The sequence below is a fragment of the Colias philodice genome, chromosome 21 (genome assembly GCF_061535455.1).
Source record: "Colias philodice isolate Cphi_HAF_F1 chromosome 21, ilColPhil1 Martin Lab GWU primary, whole genome shotgun sequence".
NCBI lineage: Eukaryota > Metazoa > Arthropoda > Insecta > Lepidoptera > Pieridae > Colias > Colias philodice.
In genome coordinates, this window is record NC_143106.1 from 1303204 (window position 1) to 1330052 (window position 26849).

The window sequence follows — 26849 nt, forward strand, 5'->3', positions numbered from 1 at the left end:
ACAGACTACAGTACGATTCACGAAAGGTGACCACAAATGGCGGCCGTTTGCGCACGTACACTCATGAAGAAAAGACTTAAAACAAAATAATATTTTAATGTTGGTTAAATAATTTATTTTTTATTTATTTAAAATTAAATCCGCCCGCGCCTCACCTCGCACCTCCAAAGGGACCTAAAATATGCCTTCTGCGCCGTGGTCATCTTTCGTGAATCTTACTGTAATTAGTATTTGTATATCGAAAACAAAGAATAATTACGAATGGTTAATTCAAATACAATGAAATCATAAAGAAGTTCAATTTGGTTAAAAATTAAAATGTATCTCCGAGATTTTTTCTAAATACATTCAGTAATTTTTTCTTCGATTTATTCAAATAAGAATGAGTCAAACGATGAATAAAAAACCTTGTTTAATGTAAAGTGTAAACTAACGATGACGCTGAGGCAAATCTTACGAATATTTTTTCACAGTAGGTATACATTATACAAGCCTAAGATTGCAACCTACATTGTTTTTATAAAGCGTCATATATGTGGTGAATATTTAATGAGCAACAGTTGATCAACAATGTTGCTGGAAAACTTTATTTCAATGTTGTCACTCCTCGAGCGAGAAATATTCAACAGGCGTTATGAACTTTGCAATACTAAAGTCTTCCGTAGACGTTAAGACAAGCATAACATGCGTTTAGATAAATTTTCATGCTGCATGGGCGTATGTGAAAATGTCAAATCGAGCTATTTAATACAGTTCACGTCCAGCCTACAGACGTAGTATTTGTATATTCTTTGGCCTACAGTGCAGTGCACGACACGCTGTTAGCTTTTACATGACAGTAATCGATCTAAACAATCATGCTGCATGTAAGCGTTCTTACAGACGAACGATTAATATAATCAGACGAAGTTGTGAACGCGGACGCTTCGACGACTGCCGTCGACAGGTGGCAACGGCCGCGGCTGAAGTAGTCTCTGCCGTTCACAACTTGCTGTTAGTGTGTTAGAACGCTAACATAATAGAAAATAGAAAGCTTCATCCATCAGCTACCGGCAAGTAGTTTGAATGTCATTCATTTCATTTATCGATCTAAATGATCATTCATGCACGTATGTCATGCTGCATTAGGGTGCTTTTTCACCAATAATGTGGAAGGATGTGTAACGAGGAATGTGTTTGTTAATAACCAACCATATCGCTTCATTAAGTTTGAAGATGAAACTTTAGAATAAGTGAATTGTAAAATTCTTTGAAAATAAATGTCTCTAAACCTAGATTGAAGCGTTTAGCGTTTGAAGCAATACTATCGGTTATTAACAAACACATTCATTCATTCGCTACATAGTTGCATCCTCGCACATAATTGGTGAAAAAGCACCCTTATCGTCTAAAGATGACTTTGTTGTCAGCAACATGTTGCCAGAATTTTTACAATGTGTTGATTCAATGTTGCTTTACAAATGTTTACCATGAACAATTGTCACTTTATTGTTGTTCTTTTGCAACTGTTTTATGTGTAAATGACCTTAACTGATGACTCGTTGTGTTACTCAAGGGTATACGTACCAAACAAAATAATATAATAAGTAGGTAAGTAATAATGGTTTTATTTTATACAAGCTGAACGGTACCGGGTGAAAAACTAGTCCGCCTTATCACGAAGTTGTCTTTTCGTGTATTTGATTGTGTTTTAATTTTGGGGGGTAGTTTTTACTTTATTACACAATTTTACCACAGATTAGGTACTAAATAGTGCTATCACATTTGTCTGCGTTTAATTCTAGTCAATTGCATCCCCAGTAGACTCGACGTCTTGTATGTATAATTTATCATAATGATAAAAAAATGTGTTAATTTCTTATGTAGTTTCTTACGTAGGATAACTAATCAGAAACCTCAACCCATTTTTAAAGGCTTCAAGGGTGAATATTCCTATGTGCGAACAGATCGACTAAACATTGACCTCTGATAGCGATAAGAAACCATTCTAGAATTTAAAAATAATTGTCTAGCGGTCCGCCCCGGCTTCGCCCGTGGTACATATGAAAAATAGATGTTGGCCGATTCTCAGACTTACCCGATATGCACAGAAAATTTCATGAGAATCGGTCCACCCGTTTCGGAGGAGTATGCAGACTAACATTGTGACACGAGAATTTTATATATAAGAAGAAGATTATGTAGTGGTTTACCTTACTAACAACTAACAAGGCTTTGGCTTATCGTATTCTATTGTTAAATTATTATTATGGCGCCTATTGTAATGACGATATTAAAATCTGCTTATAAATTTTGTTAGGCGCAACTGTTTTATAAATAGTAGGCACCTTGTTTGCGCAAAGTTTATTGAATCAAGTAGGAATTATCAGTTATTCATAACCGTGCATATCCACTTAATTCCTAAAATAATAAAGATTTGATTAACTTTGCATGTACCTAGAAAAAAAAATGTTGTGTGGTTTTATGAAACCACGGTAAAAGTGAAACTTTCCGAACACTGCTTTATACCTACTCGGCAGCCGACCGTCACGCGACATGCGCTACACAGACCAAAAAGTTTGAGACGATGTAATAAAAGTTTCACTTTAAAAAAATTGTAGAACCAAAGGAAAAATTCATTGTTTGTAAAGTATCTTAGCAAAATTTATATACAGGGTGTCTCAAAAGAAAGTTTATATTTTGTGGATGAATAAAAAAAAAGTAAGCGGTGTATTGAAAATATGTTTATTAATTATTAAAGTGCATAATATGCATAATATATTCCCATATTATGCACTTTAATAATTAATAAACATTTTTTCAATACACCGCTTACTTTTTTTTTTATTCATCCACAAAATATAAACTTTCTTTTGAGACACCCTGTATATCATTCCATCCCTAGGTTTTACATAAAACTCGCACGCTAAATAATGCTTGCAGAATACATCTATTCAACCATTAAACCTAGGTACACTCATTGAGTTACCATGTACTGTACGTATTGTACTACATATTAACTCAATGGGTACACTATAATTTTTATTGAAATGGTGGTGGAAAATTGTAACAGAAAATTTGTTCCATGTTTATATTGTGTCAATAAAATCTGAATTTAATCGGAGAAAGTACAAGTAACAACTATTACATTACTATAGATAATAATAATTATTAGTATCAGTATTACACTCTCCTTTGACCTAACTTGTGAACTACTAGATTCTCCGGGAATTTAGGTCACATGCAAATATGTCCCTTTCCATTGTAATTTGTAGGTAACATAACAAAGACGAAAGTCTACTATTTTCATGCTATGTATTTCTTACTACAATCAGTATACTAGTGTACTGATTTGAATGAATATGTATTTTAATATATTATGTAACAATATTTAACCTTTATGAAAAAGGATACATCATTAAAAAAATGTGTGCGTGTACTAGTGTACACACGTAAGAAGTGAAACTTCTTTATGACCTTATTTTTCAAAAAATTATTTACTATATGCAACTTTACAGAAATACGTCGAATCACGCGTGGTAGGGATAAGAAAAAGATGGCGCGTAACGGAAAAATGTCACGCGTAACGAAAAAATGTTACACTAAATTTTTTTCCAACCCCGATAAAGAAATTTCACTTCAAAAACTATAGGTATGGCTTTAGGTTTGTAACCATGTCTACGTTTAAAGTAATTTTGTAGAACATTTTACACGAACTCAGTATTTATGTCAATTCATATACATTTATTACATTCCTCCTTGGTACAGTGGTTGACGCGTGAGCGTAACACCGAGGTTCGATTCCCGGTGGAGACGAAGAAAAAAAAATGTCTCGGTCTGGTAGGACACAGATGGCTGATCACCTACTTGTCCCTAAAGAAAATCGATCAGTGAAACAGATGTATGAATAATGCATCTGCCCCTTACCCTACAAAGGGACACGGGACTTCACTTATATAATTCATCAAAATTCGATAAAGATCTACCTGTTCCGTAGATTAGCTCCTACTTACAAACACGTCGTTACAATGTAAACTAATAGAGATAAAAATTTACAAGCGTTGCTACATCGTTTGTTTTATGGTTTTAGATAACGTTTCCTCATAACATCGAAGTCTAAATTGTTTTTCTTTTGATTAGCAGTTAGAAATTAAAGATTTTAACGGATTTAAACGCGATTTATTCATTACCTACTAGCTGTGACCTGCGGTTTTACCCGCTGCTCGTGTGTGCGTGCCCGTGATCCACTCCGCGTGATGATATAGGCCTATAGCCTCGATAAATGGGCTATCTAACACCGAAATAATTTTTCAAATCGGACCAGTAGTTCTAGCGCGTTCAAACAAACAAACAAATTCATCAGCTTTGTAATATGTGTTAGTATAGATATGCGCCGCTAACTGTGCTTCATGAAAAAGGTGGGCTGTTTTGTTACACTAAATCGTACTGCATTCATTTAATTGATAACATTTACATATAATATGGTTATTCATAAGAATCAAGCTTCCGGGTTGTTTTGCTCCCACCTTCACCCACATAAAAAATGCCTCTTAAAAAGTGCTAAAAATTTAATTATTGTACATAATGAATGTATTAAAATAAATAATAAAAAAACTTTAAGAAACAAAAAAATAACATATTATTTCCTCTTAAAAATATGGGATACTTATCCTCTTTTATCTAATGCTACCAATTAGTCTAAATATCCAAAGAAAACTGTAACGACATTCCCCATTATCGTAATCAAACAGATAACAACCTGTAAGTACATTGACCTGTCTGAAGACACACCTGTAAACTAGTAACGCCCGCGGCTTTGTCCGCATTTTACAGGCAGTAAGTATTAATGGCCACGTGATTGTCCCTAACAAATTAGTCGACAAACAGATAAACATTTTACATTGAATTAATGAATAAATATACAATATTTAAAAATAGGACAATCACGTAAAATATATTACAAAAACTTACTCCATAGAAAAGAAGCAAAAAGCTTCCGAAAGCTTTTGTTTTAATATTTTCTCATCACAGCCTTATCCCATCAAAATACGGTTTTCAATATATTTCTTACTAGCTGCTCCGCGCGGTTTCATCCCCGTGGCTCCACTCCTGTTGGTCGTAGCGTGATGATATATAGCCTATAACCTTCCTCGATAAATAAGCACATATTACATAGCACATATCTAACACCGAAAGAATTTTTCAAATCAGACCAGTAGTTCCCGAGATTAGCGCGTTCAAACAAACAAACAAACAAACTCTTCAGATTTATAATATTAGTATAGATTTTTTTAACTCTCGTTTTACGAAAGTTTATTTCAAAAAAATCTTAAGTAAACTTTGATGTCTCGTATTCTAAAATGCCCCAAGGGAAAATTATTTTCTTTATCTAAACCTAATCTTTATTGACAGATTTGTTCTTATCGATATTTACATTAAATGATAACTCACTAATTTTACAATTATTTACATTGATTAAATAATGTATTACATGAAGTTGTATAAGCACATGATGTACACGTGTTTTTTATGTATTTTATTTTCGTCTGGAAAATTTTAAGTATGAATGTATGTACTTACCTATGTCTGAAAGTGAACTCTGAGATCTCTTACCTTATTTATTAAGGGTGTGGCGTAATTAATGGATCACTGGAGATAATAGATAACTGCACAATTTTTGCCGGTTCAGAAAATTGCAAAATTTTCAAGTTAAGTTCCTCGGTTTTCGAGATATTCGGCATTTATTTGAAAATTCTATAAAATTACACTCTTTGCAGCTCTTTTTAGTGCTGTGACAAGGCTGTGACCACAGAACAATAAAAACAAATAGAAGTGCTATAATGTCATAATTACTATGAAAACCAGTGTCGCCAAACCCACACATTTAAACCGATAGTTATACAGTACACTACAAGTAAACTATGCCTTTGATTGGACAGCTTAATTTGAGTAAAAACTGACTTAGGTTATAAATTCAGCATTTCAATATGTACCCTAACGCACCATGTTACGGTTTATTTTAGTATAACATCCCTAGGTATATTAGCTGTTTTGTTTCTCATTGCACAGAAATTCCAAATTCGAAAACATTCAGCTACTCCACAACAGAGGGCGTTAGTTTTCGATAGATATAAATTTGAAACGCAACACATAGAGATAAGGTTGAAATTTGTGTCACTCAACATTAATGACATTAACTTGATTTTCATCTGATGCTATGCCCTGAGGGATGTCAGCCTTGTTATCGATAATTCACAAATAAATATTTTTTGTGTATTTTTTTTTTCTTTCTATTATATGAGTATAGTCACAGATTAGAGAATAGTTACTTCGTAACAGATACATCACTCCCATACAAAAGCTAAAATACCTACGCTATATTTACCTACAAAATGCGCCGCAACTCGGCTGCAGTAAGAAATGTACTCTACGAACACGCACCGAGAAGCGAGTTTCCCGCGCACGCCGCGTGATTGCGTCATCAAACGAAAACTTTAGGGTTGTACCGAGCGCGTAAATTAAACACAGAGTTGCTGAAACACTTAATTTTTTATTGTTAATTATATTTGTTACATTATACAATAAAAAAATGAAATCTTATTGATAGTAGTTGTTTCCTTCAGTTTCACCCGCGTGGACCCGCTATATGTGTCTCCTGGATAAAAAGTAGCTTTGTTATTCATTCTTGAACTCCGACACCCGTCCACATCGCAATAACCGGGCATCTTGGTAGCGAGCGCGGGAAACGTGACGCGGGTGCGCAGTCTCGCGTGTGCCAACCAACTGCCGCTTGGGTCGGTACCGACCTACTGTGCGGTAGGCACTTATAGCGCGACCTTGAGCGAGTGACGGAGGCCTGGTATAGTATAATGTGTCACATTTTGGAGTATGTTTATTACTACTAAGTACGTCTTTTTATATTTTTATTATTAATAAAAAACGGAATAGAATAGTATTAATCTATATTTACAAAATACAAACAGAAAATATGCATTATTTTAAATCTTGGAACTGCCGTAGGTTTGCTGTATCGGTGGCCTTTGTTAGACTGCTTAGTGCTGTTCGGCATTCAGTTAACTCGTCACGTTGCATTTATCCATTTCTCTTTTAAATTAGCCTCTTTGGGAAATCTATAAATAAATTGGACAAATGAAAGCTAAGGAAAAATAAAATAAAATTTAATATTTATAATGTTTGTCTTTTCTAAAGTATCGATACTGTCGATATGCGCCACAAGCATCACTAAAGCGACATTCGTTTGTTTATTGCAATAATATTCCAGAAATTCTTGTTTGCTGTTCAATCTATAATAGTACTAATTTCTTAGGGCTTAAGGTTCATTTTGACTAGATACTTGTATACAATTTTGACAAATTACAAGCGAAGTTATAACATAAAATATTATATGTAAAATAAATAAAAATAAGACTTACCGATGGTATGAAATGCCTCCATTGCTGATATTATTTCGTCTGCTATCATTTTTGCACTCTAATACTGAACAACACGTCCTAATTAATGAATAAATATGGAAAAAAGGTTTGACAGCTGACAACCGACTCGAATATTTTTCTGCGCACAACTGAGAGCAAGTAAGGTGATCTTACCTTACAAGTGACACGTGGGCCACGCCCACATCACACTTCTATCTACTTTACTGTTCTGTGGCTGTGACTCAAAATGAACGATTTTTTTCAATTTGTTTAATGCATAGTATTGCTGAATAAATGCTTCAATTTCAAAAGGCGATTCGTATTTGTTTTTAAACAAAGATGTATCTCAAATTTCATGCTATTATTTTTGTTCCTAAGTTTAATCTAACGTGGTGTATAAAAAAGATATGGTGAGTGGTGACCGGTTGACCGGGATGCTTGCTTCACTACATAGTATAAACAAAGTCGCTTTCTCTGTCCCTATGTCCCTATGTATGCTTAAATCTTTAAAACTACGCAACGGATTTTGATGTGGTTTTTTTAAAGTGATTCAAGAGAAAGGTTTTAGTATATAATTTATTAGGTTTTAGACAAAGCGGGTGAAGTCGCGGGCGGTAAGCTAGTGTCTTAATAAAGTAATCTTTTGGTCTTCATAGAAATCGACACAATTTTTACTGGGGATGTCTTCCCACCAGATAAATTCACCAGCTATGTAAGCGTGTGTAAACTGCTGCTTTATGACATTGGTATGTTTGTGTCCTTATCAGTTACATTAAAAAAACAGATTCAAAGGAAAATGCCCATACAATTAAGACCAGTAGGAAATAATTCTTAATAAAAATTGATTGTAATTTTTATCTTAACTGCCGGTACAACTCATGACGGCTGAGCGAAATATGATAATAATTGGAGGAAATGATAACCTTTGGTGCTGTACTATAAAAAATATAATATACTAGCTCTCCGCCTGCGGCTTCGCCCGCGTTTTCAAAAAAAAACCCGCATAGTTCCCGTTCCCGTGGGATTTCCGGGATAAAACCTAGCCTATGTCACTCAGAAATGATGTAGCTTTCCAACAGTGAAAGAATTTTTCAAATCTGCCAAGTAGTTTCGGAGCCTATTCAATTCATACAAACAAACAAACAAAAAATCAAACCTTTCCTCTTTATAATATGTATGTATAGAAAATTCGAACGCTGTCTGTCTATAAAACCTTTACCTTATCTTGGTTACGAGTTTTTTAAGGCGAGCAATGGTTGATGGTTTTCTTCTAGATATCGACGGGTGATACCACTGGGCATAGCTAGTACCTATAAGTCACTTTATTATGCTTACTGCTTGGAGGTATTATGTAATTAAACTGATAAATGAATTATGTAGGTTAGTGACCCCGAAGATGTCGCAGGGTGGTTCGTTTAAAAATATTATTTTGGGGTGTTATTAAGTTTTCTGGTCAATCTTTAAGATGTATCCAAGTATTGTTTTTGCACCCAGAAATGGTAAATTGATGCATAGTCTTTTCCCGTTTTTGGAAGATCGTTAAAAATACACGAGCACCTTACGAGCACATTCAAAATAATGACGCAAAATTAACAAAAATTTACAGCTATATGAACGAAGTGAATTTACAATTACTTAGTATATAAAAACAAGCTTAGAAACCATTTGACCTTGCTCCAACTGTAATATGGCTAGAAAATTTCACAATTTATCTAGATAGAAATAAAATCTCCAATTGTTTGCAACTCGCGCTACAAAATGATAACTAACGTCCAGTTTGTGTTAAACTATTTATTTACGCGGTCGGTTATCGATTTTTAATGTGTGTAATTTATTTACCGATTGTCAATCGATTAGCGTATCGATTCGAGTTAATTTTTAACGGGGACGACAATCGGACGGTTATGTCTAATTTTTTAATTGTTTGCGCGAAGTGATTTTGTGATGTAGTAATTTTTCGCGTTGTTTAAATATTTATAAATTTGGTGTTATTTTTTTATTTCATAAGACATTTAAATTGTTTGTGTTATAAAATCGTAATTTAATTAGAACTCTAATATTTTGATTAAATATCTTATTTCAAAGTGAATTTTATAATTAAATTAAAATTATAGCAATTAAATAGTATTTAGTTTTATAAATGAGATTTCAAAATGCGAATGAAAAAAACGTTTGTGTTTCATAAAAGTTTCGCCAAGAAACGGATTGTTGATGATGATGAAGATATTCCTTTATTGCAAGATGATGAATCTGATGATGATTGGTAATTTTTATTAATATATAATAATAATTATAGGTATTATCTGGTCGTCCCAGCTCCATTCAAATTAACTGAGAATAAAAAATATGATTAACTTTGGAATAATGTAACTTTGAAAAAAAATGATTGCCTGGAAAGAGATCCTTGAATTTAGAATCGGCTTTAGTCAAAAATTGTAATATAAATATATTAATTCATACTATCACAATCACTGAAATACAAGAAGACCCACTTTTAAAAATATATAATAGACGATAATGAATAAGTTTACAGTTACACATCTAAGTAACAAGGAAACTGATTATTTTAACATTAACTAAATTTTAATATTAGGTACAAATGAACGATGTGGTTAGCGAATAAATTTAATTGGTTTAATGATTCTTCTAAATGTGTTTGTTATCCATCTAATTTGGAAATCTTCCGTTCGTTGAGGCAAGCTTGGTGTTTTTTGCTCATGTATTTTACTCGACTTCGCTAGAAAGATGATGAGATGCCGATGTTTATGTTTATCAAAAATGCGTTTGTTTTTGTTCATTGTGAGTACATTTATATTTCATTGTCTCGTTCTGTGGCGTAAACGAATTTATACGTAACTAGCTTTCCGCCCGCGGCTTCGGCCGCTTTGTCTAAAACTTAATAAATTATACCTATATTAAAACCTTCCCATTGAATCACTCTATCCATTAAAAAAAACCGGATCAAAATCCGTTATGTAGTTATAAAGATTTAAGCATACAAAGGGACATAGGGACAGAGAAAGCGACTGTTTTATACTATGTAGTGATGAAGAGTATCCATAAATCCGGACTATTAAAGAGACATTCTTTCGGCACAAAAATCATTTCAATTAACATCCACGAATTCGGTTTGTAATTTTTCAAAATATTCATGTTGGATATAGTATCAAGGCGAAGAAAGAAGAACTATTTGTTTTTAAAATATGAAAAACTGAACGACAAGAATTGCTATCCCCATATTTTCCTCCATACACCTACATCAATCTATTGGCCACACATTCTAAGCATGTAAAAATAATTTGGAAAATCCAAAAGTGCACTTTTGGATTTTCCAAATTATTTTTACATATATATTACTTTTGGCGCTCTTTTTTTCTCGAGATAAACGTTTGATTTTGTCACGATAAAAGTGGTTTATCGCAGATAAAACCAAAACTAAAAGTAATTACACAAAATGCTCTGACAAATATCTTGCAAATGTTTTAATATAATTGTTTATGAAAAAAAAATCATAATAAGTATTACCATGTCAAGTAGAAAACGTAAAAGTGTGAAAATTAGAGCTAACTTGGTGATTTTTTTTTATCGAGTCAATTTTAATATTTTATGTTTTTGATTAAACAGAATCGTTGAACATATCATCTAGTTTGATATATATTTTATTTTTTAGATTTGGTCTTGCATATTACACGTATCATCTAATAGAAGATTGGTTATTTTGCTTTATGCGCCCCCTTAACTAGTTTAAATAACAAAAATGACATCAAAAATATCATGAATGTTAAAAATAGTGTTTTTTCTTAATATGTGTGTGTATGTATTATCTTACAAGTGCAATGTATGATACATAAAGACATTTTAAGTTTGAAAAATCAGATGTTTTGCGCGAAGTGACAGTAGTACCCACCTCAACGCTTCGCTTATGAGGCGTGCAATACATGATGTAATATGTACTTAATATAATGTAATCTTGTTGCAGGTTACAAGCTCGCTCCAGCCAGCAGTTCAACGTGATAAGGAGGGTGTACCAGCAAGATGCATTGAACAAGGATGCTGATTACCAAGTGCCTGAGAAACCTTGTAAGTATACGAAATAATTGTTTTGTGATCATTAGACATTGCGGCAGGCACTGCTCGAACGGTGAAGGAAAACATCGTGAGGGAAATCATCATGTCTTAGAATCAAAAGTTCGATGACATGTGATATCCGCAAACCTGCACTTGGCCAGCGTGGTTGATTATGTCCTGTACCCTCATAGGAAGCCCATGTCCCAGCATGTGGGAACGTATATGGGCTAATGATTATGATAATGACGAGACATTGCAACATACTTCATTCAATATTTGTTAAGTGGCCTTCCGTCGACCGTCTGCATAGTAAGAGGAAATTCCCATGGAAATGAGATGTTTCACCGCGGTAAACAGTAGCCTTATATAATATGCCACTCCACTCTAGACACAGACCATTACATAATATCGCCCCGATGCGACTTACACATACATAGAAAAAGACAAAGACTTCCGCATTTATAATATTAGGAAGGATGATAATAACTAACAGAATTTTAATTCTTTTCCAGTGAGCTACAGAGCAAAAAAGGTAGTCCAGAGCTGCGGGTTCGCGCATTGTCTTCTAAATTCGTTACCGATAGTAAAATGGCTGCCAGCATACAGTCCCAAACGGGATCTGATTGGAGACCTGGTCGCTGGAGCCACCACGGCGGTTATGCATATACCACAAGGTAAGGTTATGTGAGTCTGTTGTGGTGTAGCTTAAAATAACTCCGGAGCGTAATAATTTATTCCTGCATATTATACTTTTTGATACTAACATTATATATTTAGTTGAAAAATGAGCCCATTTTCTCACCAATAAGCTTTTGTTATCCATCGTATCGTAGCAATTGAAACAGGTGCAGCAGTTGAAATAATATGTAGAATAAAAAGAGCGTTTGTAACGAGCACATCAGTCAGAAGTGAAACTTCTTTGGCAAGATTCAAAGATATCAAAATCGTCGCCTTACTCCATGACGTGACGGTATTGCCATGGCGCGACCTTGATATTTCACTCACAACGCGCCTAAAGGAAGTGAAACACTTCAAAAAGAGCATTTTCTCACCATTAATTAAAGTATCCCAGACAGAAACAAGTGCAGCAGTTGGAAATAATATGTAGAGGTTAAAATTAATTAATGGTAACATTGTTCTAAAGTTCTCACCTATTTTTTCCAGGAATGGCCTACGCGCTCCTAGCAGAAGTACCACCGATCGTCGGTCTATACATGGCATTTTTCCCAGTCTTAATTTACGTGATATTCGGGACTTCCCCACATGTGTCCATGGGGACATTCGCTGTAGCTTGCTTGATGGCGGGGAAGGTAAGGATTTTTATTTTTACCTTCATTGGTTACTAACTGTGCTCCGCGGTTTTACCCGCAGTACTCCGCTCGTTTGTTTTGGCCTTCCTCGATGAATGGGCTATCTAACACCGAAAGAATTTTTCAAATCGGACTAGTAGTTTCTGAGATTACCGCGTTTAAACAAACAAACTCTTCAGCTTTATAATATTAGTATAGATTATGACATCTATGTTTCCTAGATCTTTCCTAAATGGTTTTTTTGACGTGACAACGTCTTATAATTCGATAGAGCCGGCTGCACGCACGAAAAAACATGACTCATGCGGCGTTACCTCGCTCTGAGGCGTTCCATGTAAGGCTTGAAGTGCAAGCGAGAGCGCGGAACGAGCGACAAAGAAGCACAATCGGACGTTTTCATGTCAACTATCGTCAGTAAACCGACTTTACAGACAAGCAATTTTTTTTTTATTCCAGGTAGTAACTCAATATGCAGCACACCCGGCTGTACCTGTTATTGCAAATGCAACCGATTTAACTGATGGTAAAAATTATAATTTTTCTATACTTACCTACTTACATGTTTTTTGTCAAACAGAGATAATTAATAACATTGGTATTCATATTCTAATGCAAACTTTTGTGTGTGTGTGTGTGTGTGTGTTTTTTTTAATAATTCAAATTCAAACTCAAATATTTATTTATTCAATTAGACTTCTTCTAGAAGCACTTTTAAATCGTCATTATATATTTATTACATTTACCACCGATTCGGAAAGCAGTATCTATGGAGATTAATTGATAGAATGTAATCTTCAAATATAATCTTACTAGATTTCCGCCCGCGGCTTCACTCGCGTTTTCAAAGAAAAACCCGCATAGTTCCCGTTCTCGTGGGATTTCCGGGATAAAACCTATTGTTACGGTTTGCCCAAAAAAACCCAGTGGTCGGCGAACCACGCTCTATATACCAACGAATAGTGTTTGTTATTTATTTTGCTCTGCTACCATAATACAACAATAGTTGAATCAAACCTAGGTACATACCTGAGATTACCACGTTGCGTAGAACATAAACTGCACATAATATGTGGTGTGTCGGTCAGTCAAATGTTATAAAAACAATAGGGGCCCCTCGGGGAGGAAAAACTATATTTACGGGAATAATAGATAATAAAAGATAATGCAAAAGAGACAATTTACGATGTGTGTAGGTACGTCACCACAGTGCAGCCGCCATTGCCGTCGTCCTTCACTTCACAATAATAACTCGCGTCCGCGCGTGATTACTAATATCAATAAAGAATACACAATATTATGGATATTAAAAACTCCGTGGGCCGAATGCCGAATTTAATAACGCTCCCGATGCGCTCGGCAGATAACTATCTTCCGTGTAGGCCGATGGAACTAAATACACGACTTCACGCTAGCGACGCGGTTGGCGGACCCCGATAGAATGCGAGAATAATTAATATGAATGCTGCTTCCTCACCGAGTGACGTAGTCGCCTCACCAATTGAATACATCGCGGTTCCGCTATCAGTGTGACCATTTAATTATTTTATCTATTCCGAACACCTATCCTATGTGTTAATCCGAGTTACTCTCTATATGTGTGCTAATTTTCATTGTAATCGGTTCAGTAGTATTTGCGTGAAAGAGTAACAAACACACACACACACATCCTCACAAACTTTCGCATTTATAATATTAGTAGGATTTTAAATGTTTGCATTGGGAGTCAATCCCAAGGTTATTTATATAACGCCTAAAAACCTACAGTTTTTACCAATACATGTTCTACTTTTTAATTATGTAATTTATTATTATTTATAATTGATATTAATATAATAACATTAATAATGTTTTTGTTTAAAATTGTTTTTTTAAATAATAAAATATATTTTTCTTCGCATTACAGCTGTAATGCAAGTAACGCCGCTGTATACGCCACTGCAAGTTCTCAGCATAGTAACTTTGGCAGTGGGTTTAATACAGGTTAGTGATTAATTAATTTATTTTCAATTTTTACTAAACAATGTGAAATTATACTATTATATTAATAAAGGTTGAGATTAAAAAAATAAAGAATTTATTTTTGAAAATGTGAGCATTTTGTCTATGAAAACATAATCTTAAAAGCTAACGTGCGGGTGGCAAAGTTGGGCGGATTGCTTGTTAGAGGTGTACAGAAAGAGTTTTAAGAATTCGTCTATTTGAAAAAAAAATGCATCTGGATTTTTATAAGTATTTTTTACATACTCAGCGTATGCAACTACTACTATAACCTCCATTGAGCTTAGAATACCGACGGTGGGACACCCTGTATATGTATGTTTATCAGCCATCGGGTTTCCATAACACAAGCGAAAGCTTAGTATTGGATCAAATCGTGCCGCGTGTGAAAATTTCCTGATATATTTATTTATTTATCTATATCACTTTCCAATCTTTAATATTTCGCAGGTAGCAATGTGGGTACTCCGTCTCGGGGCTGTATCTACCCTCCTTTCCGAACCTTTAGTATCGGGATTCACAACAGCCGCCTCATTCCACGTGTTGGCGTCGCAGCTGAAAGACCTGTTTGGGATAAAGCTGCCGAAATTGGGCAATAATTATAAAGTCGTTTTTGTAAGTTTTATTTTTTTTGGCGGGTAGTTGTGTTTATTTTATTTTTTGAAGTAAAAAATTTTTAGGCGCGTTGAGAGTAAAAATTTCAAGGTCATGCCAATAGCGTCAGGTTATTATTGTAATTTTAATTGTGTGCAGTTTAATTTATTAAACTTTTTAAATTCAATTAATTAAAGAAAGAAGATATGTGTAATTTTTGGAAAATTTATTATTATGTTATTTATTTATTTTTATTCATGATATTGCTTATAATGGCCGTACTTAATATATTTTTTGACTATATACATATATCATGATTAAAAGATCAATTATTTCATACAGCATCACTACATAGTATAAAACAAAGTCGCTTTCTCTGTCCCTATGTCCCTTTTTATGCTTAAATCTTCAAAACTACGCAGCGGATTTTGATGCGGTTTTTTTTTAATAGATAGAGTGATTCAAGAGGAAGGTTTTAATTTATAACTTATTAGGTTTTAGATAAAGCGGGCGAAGCCGCGGGCGGAAAGCTAGTTAGAAATAAAATGTTATAATTTTCCAGACAGTCATAGAGATGTTCAAGAACCTGCCGAACACGAACTGGGCGGCGTTCACGATATCAGCCATCGCTTGTACTATCATCGCTTTGAATAATGAAGTGCTTAAGGTAAGGAAAACATTATAATAGTAAAAAATTGGTTGTCTGTAAAGTCGGTTTACTGACGATAGTAGAACGTGACAACGTCCGATTGTGCTTCTTTGTCGCTCGTTCCGCGCTCTCGCTTGCACTTCAAGCCTTACAAGGAACGCCTCAGAGCGAGGTAACGCCGCATGAGTCGTTTTTTCGTGCGTGCAGCCGGCTCTATCGAATTATAAGACGTTGTCACGTCAAAACTTGAGCGATGTCAAGGGACATCCGGATGGAACGAAGTGTTAAGTTAGAGAGAGACAGACAGTTCCCACGCGCACGCCGCACTACTCTAGCAAAAAGTGTCGTGACAACTTTTCGTAAGAATTTTTTCCGTCTAGGCTCCTTTAACAACGCGCGATAAGGAACTTCGTTCCAAAAAATATTAAAGAACAATAAATTAAAAGATTCTCAAGGAGAAGGGTTGAATAAAATTCTTTTGAAACTGCTTAAACATTATCGAAAAAATGTTACTACTTTATACTTAACTGTCTGTTTCTCAATATGTACACTAAAAACAACAGAACACAATAGCAAATGGATTTACTAAAAGTATTCCCAGATAACCCAAAATTTTTCCATAATATTAAATCCGTTGATATCTTTCTTTCTTTTGTTCATCTTAAGTGTTCGCAAAGGCTTTATTACCAGAGGTGTATCATGTAATTATTGTCCATTTTAAAATTACTCTAAAATTTAAATATTAAAAAAAATTACAAAATGTTTGAACAATAAATGTTAATTTACAAAATAATTGTAATGTAATGTACCTTAAACAAATCAAAAAATTAAAACGTATTTATCAATTTATTTTCAGCCGTGGGTAAGCAAGCGAAGCCGGGTGCCGGTGCCTATAGAACTGTTAGCCATAGTGGCGGGGACTGTGGCATCTAAATTATGTGATTTGAAAGCATTGTATGGGATTTCTTTGGTCGGAAATATACCTACTGGGTGAGTTTTTTTAACCTAATATATATGTACATATAATAAAATCGTAGGAAATTCAAAACTGTACATTGAATTTTTTTTTTCAAACTTGGGGCGTGATTCGATATCGAAGCCTAAAATATAGTTTTTTTACAATTTGTGTCTGTTTGTCTGTATGTATGTCCGAGATAAACTCAAAAAGTACTGGATGGATTTACTTCGGGTCAGAGATAGCTGAGACCTGAGGAAGGACATAGGATAGGTATTATCCCGGAAATCCCACGGGAACGGGAACTATGGGGGTTTTTCTTTAACTACGCGGGCGAAGCCGCTGGCGGAAAGCTAGTTATTTAATAACATTACAATTTTTTTATAAAAAATTGATTCCCTATTTTATATTTATCTCGTCATATATTTATTTCTGCCTAGATTTAGTTCTGTATATTGTATATATTTCCTATAGCACTATACATGAACTATATAATTGAATGGTAAAAAGTACAGGGAGTAGTTTTTCTAATCAATGCAATAATACAGAGTGTAATATTTTTTTTCATGAATTTTTTAAGCTATTGCATAGCTTCTATCGCGGGCCTTGAGCGTGGGGACCGAATCCAGAAATTCCGTAACGATAAAAACCTCACGTTCCCCACTCCGACGGGCTCGGAGGTGTGGCTTGAAGGCATAGCATGCAATAGCTTTACCGCGGCAGTCCCCGAGTGCCACACGTCTTTTTTTATATTTTTCCAGTTTACCAGTCCCAGAAGTGCCCCCAATCGAACTATTATCGGACATAGCTCTAGATGCGTTCACCATCACCATGGTAACGTACACCATTTCTATGTCAATGGCGCTGATCTTCGCGTCGAAGGAGAAATATGAGATTGATGCTAACCAGGAACTGCTTGCATTGGTAAGTTATTAATTTTGACGTGACAACGTCTTATAATTCGATTGAGCCGGCTGCACGCACGAAAAAACATGACTCATGCGGCGTTACCTCGCTCTGAGGCGTTCCATGTAAGGCTTGAAGTGCAAGCGAGAGCGCGGAACGAGCGACAAAGAAGCACAATCGGACGTTGTCATGTTCAACTATCGTCAGTAAACCCACTTTACAGCAACCAATTTTTTAAGAATTTATCTAGTAAAGTGTGTCTTTTTTAATTAAAAAAATGTGTCTTGAATTCTATAAGTGTTTTCTACGTAATAAGTGTACGCAACGCGAAGTCCTTTTCAGCTTAGTACATTGAAGGACACCCTGTATATTGGTGTGTAGTTTGTGTGGGATTAAAAATTGGTTAACAAAAAAATATGAGATTTGAAACCAATTTATGGAATTTAAAATCCCTAAAAATGTTGCATAATTATACATCTAAACCTATCCAGAAAATGATTTCATTCACAACCAGGGACCTAACACAGTTTTGCACTAACTTGAACATTTTACGAAACAAGAGGTGTATATGTTACAGTCATAACCCTTAATCAGTCAAAAACCTTATTGACCGGTAAAATTAGTCAATAAGGTTATTGACTGATTGTGTCGGTCAAAATCCTTATTGACTGATTTTGTCAGATGAAATATTTTAATCAGAAAGGTTATTGACTGGTGAAGGGTTTTGACTGTAACATAATATACAATAATAATACTCCTAAAGGAAAATGTTAAGTAAATATTTATATATGTTTATATATTTTCAGGGAGCGAGTAACGTGTTTGGCTCATTCTTCTGCTGTGCTCCGCTCTGTGCTAGTTTATCCAGGTCCTACATACAATATCAAGTGAGTAATAATAATATTAACTACATATTTATTTATATATGTATTATGAAAATTAAATTGAAAATTTGTACTGTGTTTTAAAAAATACTATATTATACAGTGATTTTTATTATTCACAACACACTAAGACATAAAACAACCCTTTATTTCAATTTTGAAACAGTAAATAAATAAATAAATAAATTCATTTTAAAACTTATTTTTCTTCGCGAATCAATAATACCGCGTAAATATAAAAAGTTAAAAACGCAAGCTGTCTTTAACATTATTAATAGTTTCCTTTGTTTACCCTACACTACTTGTTAGTGTACTTGTTAGTTTAAAAATGAAACCTGTTTTCCGTTGTCACGGCATCACGCGTGAACGGGTGAACCGATTTCGATAATTCTTTTTTTATTATATTCCTTGAAGTACGAGGATGGTTCTTATGTAGAGAAAACGTAAATATGTACCATGGGCGAAGCCGGGGCGGACCGCTAGTTATTTTTTAAACCAACAATACTACTAATTTTTATTTTACTTCCAGGCGGGTAGTAAAACGGGTATAACCTCAGTAGTTAGTGCAGTACTAATACTATGTGTATTGCTCTGGGTTGGCCCGTTTTTTGAGCTCTTACCCCGATGTGTTCTGGCTTCCATCATTGTAGTGTCTCTCAAGGGAATGTTCATGCAGATTAAGGAGCTGGCCAAGTTAGTGTTTTTTTATTTTATTAATTTATAATTCAAGTTAAATTACAATTTGATAAATAAAAATTATATCGATTAAAAATGTTATTCCAATTTTTTTTAATGTCATATCTAATTTTTTATTTCCATTCTGGCAACTTCTATTGCAATTCCAATTCTAAATTCAATTGAGTTTTTTTTTTAAATAATAGCAGAAAAAATATATTGCAATCTTATTTCAAATTCTGATTGTATATATTTTCCTATTTTTTACGGTAAATTATAGTATTAATCGATCTTTATATTGGTACTTGTACATACATTATTTTTTATCTATTTTAATCGAAACCTCTGCTTTTCAGATTTTGGAAGTTGAGTAAATTAGATGCTATAGTGTGGCTGGTTACATTCCTAACTACTATGTTGGTTAATATTGATATTGGGTAAGTGTTTAACATTTTATTTATTATTTTTATTAATTATTGTACAATAAATTTATTATTGTGAAAATTCAATATTGAAGTAAGTTATAACGCCACCTAGAGACGTAAAGAGGAATCAGTAGATAAAGGAGTCAATATAATATAGTTGTTTTATCAACGATTGTATAGATGACATAATCTCTCTGTATAATAAATTTCATTGGAATTTCTTCAGCAATTTTCACACAATTGTAACATTACAAAACACACACACAAATTCGAATTTATAATTTATAACAATATTTCTCTCTTGTCAACAAACTACACCAATAAAAAATACACACGATGTAGTTTATAAAAATTTAACATTAAATGTTTAAATTCGTATTATTATTTAATTTCAGTCTATTTTACAGTACATATTATTTTGTTTGAATAATTTTAACTGTATTTTAATACATCTTTTTTTTTATTTCAGTCTAGGGGCAGGTCTCTTAGCAAGTGTGGGGGCACTTTTCTGCAGGTCACAGAAACCGTACACCTGCCTCTTGGGCAGAGTTCTAGATACAGATTTATATCTAGACATTAAGAGGTATCGAGCTGTGAGTGTTTTTTTATTTATTATATTACTAGATTTCCGCCCGCGGCTTCGCCCGCATTTTCAAAGGAAAACCCGCATAGTTCCCGTTCCCGTGGGATTTCCGGGATAAAACCTATCCTATGTGTTAATCCAAGTTACCCTCTATATGTGTGCTAAATTTCATTGTAATCGGTTCAGTAGTTTTTACGTGAAAGAGTAACAAACATCCATACATCCATACATCCACACATCCACACATCCATACAAACTTTCGCCTTTATAATAGTATTAAGAAAGATTAAGATTACATAAAAGTTGCTCCAGACATTTGCTCTAAAAGGGTGATTGAGAAAGGACACTAGAAAGTTTTTATGGAAAAAAAAACCTACATGTCGAATTCTTTAAATAATCACATATTATATTTATAACATAAGCAGGTTACACCATTTGTAAAGGTTTTAATTATTATATATTTCTCGATGTTTGTTGTTGGTTTCTTGATAAAATATGTTATTGTTATATATTTTGTAGCTATAGTTTTAAAATTTTTGAAATGATTCGACAAAACGTAAAATAACATATTGTTTAGCAAATATACATTGACGAACGTGTGGGGTAATCGCCATTAACAAAAGTAATATTTAATTAATGATAATATTATTATACATGCCAGCAATATATTATTACTATCGAAAAAAATATACTATTGTCGAGCCAATTTAATAGGCAACATTTGACGTCTATCAATTTTATCTTCGAAGAGAGGTAACCTGCTTAAAAACATCGATTAAAGTGAATTAATCGATACGGATTTGAAACATTTGTCAATCGAATTTATTAATTTATGATAATTTTTATTCACAAGTAATCAATGCATTCGATTCTAGATGTCATATTTCGATTTTTAGAGTAACGTCTCTGGTATTTAAAAAGAAAAAAGGTTTATTGACACAAAATTGTAGTGACGTCAGTTCTTCAATTCAGAAATTGTTTATTATGTTTAAAATGGTTTATCAGTAAAATGAAATCTTAAAATTACTTGTATCGGTCATTGTTATTATAAATATGTAGTTGTAATTGAAAAAAGTCAAGCAAATGTGCAGTTCTAACAAAACGAAATATCATGTTATTCTATGTCGTCGTTACTAGGTTACGTTCTTGAATTTTGTTGAACTGTCAAATGTTGCCTATTAAAATGGCTCTACTATACAACACACTTCTTTTTATAATAATATTTTCTAGTTAATTTTAATTTGTTAAATTCTCAGTAGATGGCGGTAGTGCATCAATCTTCAAACTAAATCGCGCTATTGAAAAACTTTTACAGAAAATACTAAACACATTCGAATGTTATTTACGGCTTCTGTGTTCTACCAAATTAAGATACTTTTTGAGAGTCTCTGAACAGTATAAAATAACTGTGATCAGAGACTTATTACCTTGATAAACTGTTATAGAGTAGCTAGGTATTTATATTTATTATTTATCTACATAATATTTATTAAGATATTAGATAAGATAATATTAACTTGTAAATTATCAAAAGTATATTATTTTTTCACAAAGTTAATGAGGCGACTAAGCTGGCTTTGAGTTAAAAATTCAATGAAATTTAATAAATTATTATTATTAATTGATAATATCTTACATATTTATGTATATAGTACCTACTAGTATTGTAAAATTAGAATTAAAATATATAAGTCCTTGGTGAAATTCTTGAATTATTATTATTGAATTTTCACACATTTTCATTCAATGAAAAGAAACATACAAAGCTTTATTTAATAAACTTCATTGGGCAGAACAATAACTTCGACCATATTTTCTATTTCTCTTTCATTCTTTAGTGATAATATAAAGAATTGTATGCAGCACATGAGCAGAATATTTAAAAATAATATTATCCACCATCTTGCTATATCAAGTACACCAATTTCATTATTAATGCGATATGGGTATTTATTATCTGTGAATAAACGCATTTTGTTCAGTTTTGGTTTAGTTTTTTATTATTTATATTATTTCATGTGAAAACGGTGTTTTGTTGGTTGTGACATGTTTTCGTTTGACAGGATGAATGACAATGAATGAATATTTGTTGTTGATTGTTGTTAGTGTAAAATGGGAATAGGTTTTATTTTATTTTTTCATCAATAATAAGTTAGGGCGCTTGAGCACTACAAGGAATTTTACTGTCCGGCATTCCGATTTTTTACGGTCCGGTTTGGCATGAAAAAACCGATGAATTGGCTTGTGCACCTGTCCGTCTTTACTCGGATCAGTGCGGTACAGTTCAAGGATGTTAGGCGGTATAATGCTATCATTAATGATTGTTTTTGCATTTTACAAGAAACGAGTAAAAAATATAGAAGATGAAATATTATATTACTTCGTTATAATAAAAAGTAAAGTTCCGTAAGAGATTTAAAATGCGTGTTTCACTTATTTATTTTAATCGGTGACGAGGAGCTAAAGCTATTCCCACTTGCACTTTAACTTACCAACACTTACTTAGATGATAATTAATGGTCAATGTATGTAAAAATAACAATACCGACTTTTCAAATCACATTGCCAGCTAAAACAAGTAAAACAAGAGCTTGCTTTCAATTGGCGTATGCTGTAAAAAGAGTGAAATCCAAGCAAGTGGGCATTCGAAAACAATTATACCTACAGCGACTCGTAGACACAAAAAACCATCCGGAATAGGGAAAAGTAAAATGTCGGACAGTAAAATTACGTATATGTAGTGCACAAGCTAGTATTTAGATAAGATTTAGATTAATGGCGTGCCATACCGGACCGAAAAAAATCGGAATGCCGGACAGTAAAATTCCTTGTAGTGCACAAACGCCCTTAATGATGAAAAATATGGATATTACATTTTGAAAATCCATACTTAATATTATAAATACGAAAGTAACTCTGTCTGTCTGTCTGTTACTCAATCCGCCTAAACTACTGAACCAATTTTCATGAAATTTGGTATGGAGGTATTTTGATACCCGAGAAAGGACATAGGCTACTTTTTATCCCGGGAAAATGACGCAATCCCGGAAATCCCACGGGAGCGGGAACTATGCGGGTTTTTCTTTGACTGCGCGCGCGAAGCCGCGGGCGGAAACCTAGTTGCCCATATTCGGAATATTATAAATTTTAATATCGTATAGATCCTTTTTATCATATTTATGTACATAAATATATAAATGAAACTGTAGTTTCATATATATTATGTCCCTTGAGATTCTGTTTTAGTTAAGTAAATCATCCGGAAGTTAACACTAGTATTAAAATACTTTTAGTAAAGAACTAAAAGTTTTCATTATGTAAATATTTTTAGTTCTAATAGCATTTTTCTTACAAAAATCTAAAATTTAATTTGTTTTTCTAGGCTGAAGAAATCCCCGGCATCAAGATATTCCACTACTGCGGCGGTCTCAACTTCGCGACCAAGAATCTGTTCAAAGATACTCTTTTTAGGAAAGTCGGTTATATGAAGGAGGTAGAGGAGGAAAATCTTACCAAGAGCGACTCGTACGAGTGGGACTCCAATATTGGGAGGAGGGTGAGTTCATTTTTAATGTGAACTTTTTTATAAAAATAGAATATTTTATAGAACTTGAGTTTTTTATCGACATTTTTATGTATATAATATGTCTTCGTGTCACTAAATAACATTTTTATTACGTATATATTCCTACACTCAATTTTTTTTGTTTCTTTTTCAATGAAAGTTCTTTTGGCGCGTTGACACTTGAGAGTTAAATTATTTAAAGGTCACGTCATGGCAATACCGTCACGTCATGGAGTAAGGCGACGATTTGGGTATCTTGCCATAGAAGTTTCACTTTTTTTGTTTTTTTTTAACGAAAAATATTTATTGTTTCAGATACAATGCGTAATAATAGACGCAACAGCACTATCATACGTGGACGCGCCCGGTATCAAGAGTCTGGTCAGCGCACATCGGGAACTGGTAGCCAATAATATAGCAGTGCTTCTGGCGGGGGCTAATGGTGAGTTGTGACTGGATTTGTGACCGTTAAATTGGGTTTAAACTGATTTTGTGACAGTTAAATATGTTTTTATTCAAATATAATATTATGTACATGTTCTTGTAATTAAAAAAAAACTTAAGTAAAAATATCTCCCCTTTTTTAAAGCAAGCGGTACATTTAAAAAATAAAAAATAAAATACGAAAACTATGTTTCCGCCCGGGATCGAACCGGGGGCCTTCTGCGTGTTAGGCAGATGTGATAACCGCTACACCACGGAAACTTATTTGTCACACTCGAATTTATAAATACATTGCCTTGTGGATTATCTTAGAAGAAGATAAGACCTATCAATACACTAGCTGCGCTCCGCGGTTTCACCCGCGTGGCTCCGCTTCTATTGGTCTTAGCGTGATGATATATAGTCTTCCTGAATAAATGGGCTATCTAACATCGAAATAATTTTTCAAATCGGACCAGTAGTTCCTGAGATTATTGCGTTCAAACAAACAAACTCTTTATATTTATAAAATTAGTATCTCATATAAAAGTTGTCTCTCCATGTATATTAATGATACATATTGTAATTTTGTCTCGTAACAATTCAGATTATTTATCGTATGTATGTTTCATTGCGATACGTGTAGAGGAAGGCGGGTGAAAGGTGTCTAAATGAGGTCAAATATCAGCCAAAGCGTGATCCATGTATTGATAAAAATGAAATGATTAATTGTAACAGTACACTAAATTCACTAGAGCAAATTTTATTACAATTTTGGATATCACTACATAGTATAAAACAAATCTTTGAAACTACGCAACGGATTTTGATGCGGTTTTTTCAATAGATAGAGTGATTCAAGAGGGAGGTTTTAGTATATAATTTATTATGTTTTAGACAAAGCGGGCGATTTAAAGATTTAAGCATACATAGGAACATTGGGACAGAGAAAGCGACTTTGTTTTATACTATGTAGTGATAGTGATGTGTCTAATGATTTTTTGACTGATTTAATTTTTACCTGCAATGAGTTTTGGCTGTATCCATGGAACTTTTCTCAAACACAGTTTACTTAAAAACTAGTCTATCTTTCTAAATCTGTATAATTTTTTCCAGGTCCAGTCCTAGAGATGATAGAAAGGTACAATTCCCTCGAATCAGAACAGCTGCAACTAGACACTTTTCCCACGGTCCATGATGCTGTGGTCTACTTCAAGGTGCTGGAAGCGAAGAAGGAACCCACCATCATGATCAGCTCATGATGAACAGCTTTCAGAAGATCTTGGTGTGAGGGTATATCATGATGATGATGAAAATTCCAATAAGTATATTGAACATTCAAGATTCAGAAGGCTGATCACCTACTTGTCCCTAAAGAAAATCGATCAGTGAAACAGATGTATAATGCATCTGCCCCTTACCCCACTAGGGGACATGGGACTTTATATTGAACATTCATGTGGTTTTGAAGTGACCAACTTAAATTTTAATATTTTTTTGTTTTTGTGTCATCCAAATGCTTTATACTTGTTGTGACCAATTTAGTCACAGTTTGGTAAAACATGTTTGGGTTAAAGATACCGCTAAAATATACTTCTGAATATTTTTAATGTTTAGTTTTATAGCATTTAAATGCTTTATAAATGATTTTTTTTAAGAATAGAAAAAACTCGATCGGCGAAAGATACGGGTTCGAATCAAGCGTGATCGAATTTTTTCTGTTCTTTATAAAATTTCTCATTTACTAAATATGTATATTCCATCATTAGGCCCTCACTTATGTTTTAAAATTTCTATATGTATAATGTGTTTAGCCTCTAATTGGAATTTATAATTAGTGATTTATTTATAATAATCAAAAAGGCATGAAAGATATTAGTAAAAATCGGAATTGTATCCTAGACCTTACATAGACCAGTAGTACTTATAATTTCTTAAAATTATTATTTAAAACATTACAACTATTGTTACTTAAAAAGCAATATTAGTACTTACTTAATAGATTTTTTCCAAATTGAACAAAAGATACTTAATTTTTCTACTTATTAGGTAATTATTTTTAATTCTTAGTAAAAATTTTATAAAAACCCAATTATTTATCAATATTGCAATCATTGGATAAAGTGGATTAAGATAAAGGTCCACGTACAATGAACTATACTATAATTTTTACGGACTTTTTTTATGAAATTAATATCGATTTATTTTTAGTGTTAATATTTTGTTGTTTTAAGATGTATTTAAAATATGTTTATCTTTAAATACAAATCTTTTGATATAGTGATTATGATTTTAGAAGTCACAGGTTCGATTCCTAGAAATACTTCTGTACTGAAGTTTAATGAAAGACATAAAAGAGAACAAATCTACTAAGAACAAGGCTAGTGCCTTACATTTTTTGT

At 33.4% G+C, this 26849-nt stretch overlaps 1 protein-coding gene, 2 long non-coding RNA genes and 1 other non-coding gene across 9 annotated transcripts in view; 1 reads left to right on the top strand and 3 right to left on the bottom strand.

The window, feature by feature from the left end:
• Positions 1 to 25722, top strand: part of Prestin (solute carrier family 26 member prestin) — a 31053-nt gene extending 5331 nt beyond the window's left edge. For all 6 annotated transcript variants that reach the window (XM_089708648.1, XM_089708653.1, XM_089708649.1 and 3 more), the window contains 16 exons: positions 11392 to 11492; positions 11993 to 12154; positions 12645 to 12790; positions 13247 to 13313; positions 14694 to 14770; positions 15239 to 15403; positions 15945 to 16049; positions 16888 to 17021; positions 17748 to 17910; positions 18699 to 18779; positions 19306 to 19469; positions 19808 to 19888; positions 20346 to 20469; positions 23842 to 24015; positions 24340 to 24466; positions 25564 to 25722. In XM_089708648.1, coding sequence (XP_089564774.1) covers positions 11392 to 11492; positions 11993 to 12154; positions 12645 to 12790; positions 13247 to 13313; positions 14694 to 14770; positions 15239 to 15403; positions 15945 to 16049; positions 16888 to 17021; positions 17748 to 17910; positions 18699 to 18779; positions 19306 to 19469; positions 19808 to 19888; positions 20346 to 20469; positions 23842 to 24015; positions 24340 to 24466; positions 25564 to 25709 — 2017 coding nt within the window. In that variant the 3' untranslated portion in view covers positions 25710 to 25722. The remainder of the gene's footprint in view (positions 1 to 11391; positions 11493 to 11992; positions 12155 to 12644; positions 12791 to 13246; positions 13314 to 14693; positions 14771 to 15238; positions 15404 to 15944; positions 16050 to 16887; positions 17022 to 17747; positions 17911 to 18698; positions 18780 to 19305; positions 19470 to 19807; positions 19889 to 20345; positions 20470 to 23841; positions 24016 to 24339; positions 24467 to 25563) is intronic.
• The window catches only part of LOC149478646 (uncharacterized), a 329584-nt gene that overhangs the window by 142437 nt on the left and 160298 nt on the right, over positions 1 to 26849 (bottom strand). The gene's annotated exons all lie outside the window — the stretch shown is intronic.
• Positions 6925 to 7641, bottom strand: LOC149478653 (uncharacterized). Its single transcript, XR_016317356.1, has 2 exons — positions 7413 to 7641; positions 6925 to 7109 (listed from the first exon to the last, which is right to left on the bottom strand). It is a non-coding gene; the product is annotated as an uncharacterized LOC149478653 (long non-coding RNA).
• TRNAV-AAC (transfer RNA valine (anticodon AAC)) lies at positions 24657 to 24729 on the bottom strand. Its single transcript has one exon. It is a non-coding gene; the product is annotated as a tRNA-Val (tRNA).